At 37.1% G+C, this 2,310-nt stretch overlaps 1 protein-coding gene across 1 annotated transcript; it reads right to left on the bottom strand.

Moving 5' to 3' along the window:
• Positions 1-335: 335 nt before the first annotated feature.
• On the bottom strand, positions 336-2,189 carry LOC122607898 (acyl transferase 4). The gene is made up of 3 exons (XM_043780970.1): positions 1,763-2,189; positions 1,115-1,663; positions 336-762 (listed from the first exon to the last, which is right to left on the bottom strand). Exons 1-3 carry the CDS (start codon positions 2,168-2,170, stop codon positions 436-438), a joined length of 1,284 nt encoding a protein of 427 aa, XP_043636905.1. The 5' UTR covers positions 2,171-2,189; the 3' UTR covers positions 336-435.
• Positions 2,190-2,310: the final 121 nt, after the last annotated feature.

Genomic DNA, 2,310 nt, shown 5'->3' with positions numbered 1-2,310 from the left:
GTAGGTGAGAGTGAAAATTTGAATTAGATTGGGTTGTATAGGTGGAAGAGAGAAACTAATTTTTAATTGAAGACCGGGTTGGGTGACTATTTACATAATTTGCTCTCCAAGTTATACTCCCTCATAATTCGGAAATTAAACTACCAAATTACATACAGTTTTAGATGTTTCAAAAACAAATTGACAATTTGAATCATATTAATAAAAACCCAATGAAAAGAAGAGGGGAGGAAATAATGTTTGAAAACTCCTTTTTTTTTTTATAATCAAAAGTAGGCAGTCCTCCAACAGACAGTTAACTTTCACACATTACCATCCCTTTTTATTTTAAGAAATAACAAAACAAGAAATACATGTACATATAATATGAAACTTAAATTTAAAGTCCAAACAGGCCAATGACATGAATTAAAAATCAATGAAAAATAACAACAATTATTGAGGTGAAATTGTAGCAGCAATGGAATTTAGGAAAGGTTGGAGATGGTGCTTTTGAAAGCACCATGTCATGAGCCTTATTCCTTTATTCGGGCGAGGCAGGCTGCCCACGATTGCCGCGGGTATGATTGGAGAGCCTTGCATAGGAACAACATGAAGGGGTGGTCCATTTCCATAATCAACTTGATTGAACCCAAGTCTCCCCCATTCAGATACAAACAATGTGTCGTATCCTAATGGTGGTGCAAACGGGTCATCTTTCTTTCCATCGACGTCTCCTTTCACCCAATCGGAAAATTCTTCTGGCAACTTTTCCTTAGCCTCCTGATAATAATATATTAATATTCATGTAAACATGGCTTATTAAGACATGTAGTTAATAAGCCTTTTTGGTTAGCATAAGCTGTTTTTAGGTTCTTTTGAAATATTATAGTTTGACTGTTTTAACCCCAGCTAAATTTGTTTGTGTTATATAATACTTGATATACGTTAGATCAATGAAAAACACATTTAATACCTAATTAATTCATATATTTTATATCAAGTTTTAGGTAATACAAACAAAATTATTTATGGTCAAAGTTTAAAGAAAAAGAAGTAAAAGGTCAAACTAGAACAAAATGGGATGGACCAATGTTGTTAAAGAGTGATTAATTACTAAACTAAACGTTATTACCTGAATCATTTTAACGACCTCAATGATTGATGATTGTGTTAGAGTTTCATTTGATGCACTTATAGTCACTGGGAAGAAACAATTGCCGTAAAAACCTTTTGGTAAGGGTGGCTCGATTAGATTCCGGCAGTTTGCAAAGAACACAAGCTTCATGATCTTATTTTCGGACCCTAAGTAGTCCATTGCCTGAGTCCGGTTTCTCCATAACATGGCAGCCACAATTTCAAAAGTGGAGCAATGTTTCAAAGAATGTTGCATAAATTCGTGTTTGAGATGACTTATGTCTTCTAGTTGAAGGTCAATATTGGCTTGCTCTAGATGGTAATGAGGGAGTATGAAATTTGGTGGAGGTAGGTTGGTTATTAGATCAGTTGTTTGTTTTGGGGGTGGCAGGAAGTCGCGGTGCCATACAGGGGCGACGGTCAGAGGGTTAACGCATCTGGCAAACTCACCTATTGCGTTAAGGAATTGTGCCGCTCCTAGACCGTCACATATGGTATGGCAGAATGTGAGGCCCATTACAAACCCATCACCTTCAAATTCTGTAACCTGTATTATTAGATATATGTCAAGATTGAAATGCAAAATACAATGACACTTATGAAAAATAAGTTAAACCACATAGTGTTCTGTTTTGGGTCAATGTACCTGCATCAGTACAAGAGGATCAATGCCTTGATCTTCTTGGGGATGACCAGGAAGCAGGCTATCGAAAGGAATGGACTTGACATCCTCAAAGTAACCAACAGACCGAAGGCTGCAATTGGCAGATGCATCGACAAACCAAACACCATCTCCAGTGCAATCAATGGTGGAACCATTTGAAGAAAGACGGCCAGCTAGAGGATAATAAGGTACCAATGCCTTGGACACGGCCTCACGGATGATAGATTGTGCAGCTCCATGAGGTCCAATTGCTTCAAACACGTGGAGTGTGCGCGCATTGCATTTAAGGACTGGTAATCTATCGATTCGTGATAGGTCAAGCGTGCCCGGAGTTGTTGGTTCAGAAGGTGGAATTAAGCTTCCATTTGATTTTGTTACAGAGAATTCCATATTGAAACAATGAATATGGCATTTTGGAATGCAATACTTTGAAATATATAGAAACAAAGTTAAACGAAGCTTTGAAGGAATATATGTATATTTAGTTTAATATGGTAACACTTGGCTTGGAAGTCTATACTATTGGTTTG

This window comes from Erigeron canadensis, chromosome 7 (assembly GCF_010389155.1).
Source record: "Erigeron canadensis isolate Cc75 chromosome 7, C_canadensis_v1, whole genome shotgun sequence".
Taxonomy (NCBI): Eukaryota; Viridiplantae; Streptophyta; class Magnoliopsida; order Asterales; family Asteraceae; genus Erigeron; species Erigeron canadensis.
The sequence above is the reverse complement of the archived record's forward strand: the minus strand, read 5'-3'. Positions and strand labels throughout refer to the sequence as shown.

Excerpts from the sequence above, each read along its gene's own strand:
- LOC122607898 (XM_043780970.1), bottom strand. The coding sequence starts at position 2,170 with ATGGAATTCTCTGTAACAAAATCAAATGGAAGCTTAATTCCACCTTCT. Across the intron at positions 1,664-1,762 it reads ATCCTCTTGTACTGATGCAG|GTTACAGAATTTGAAGGTGA; the intron begins GTACATTGACCC and ends CTAATAATACAG. Across the intron at positions 763-1,114 it reads AGGTCGTTAAAATGATTCAG|GAGGCTAAGGAAAAGTTGCC; the intron begins GTAATAACGTTT and ends TATTATTATCAG.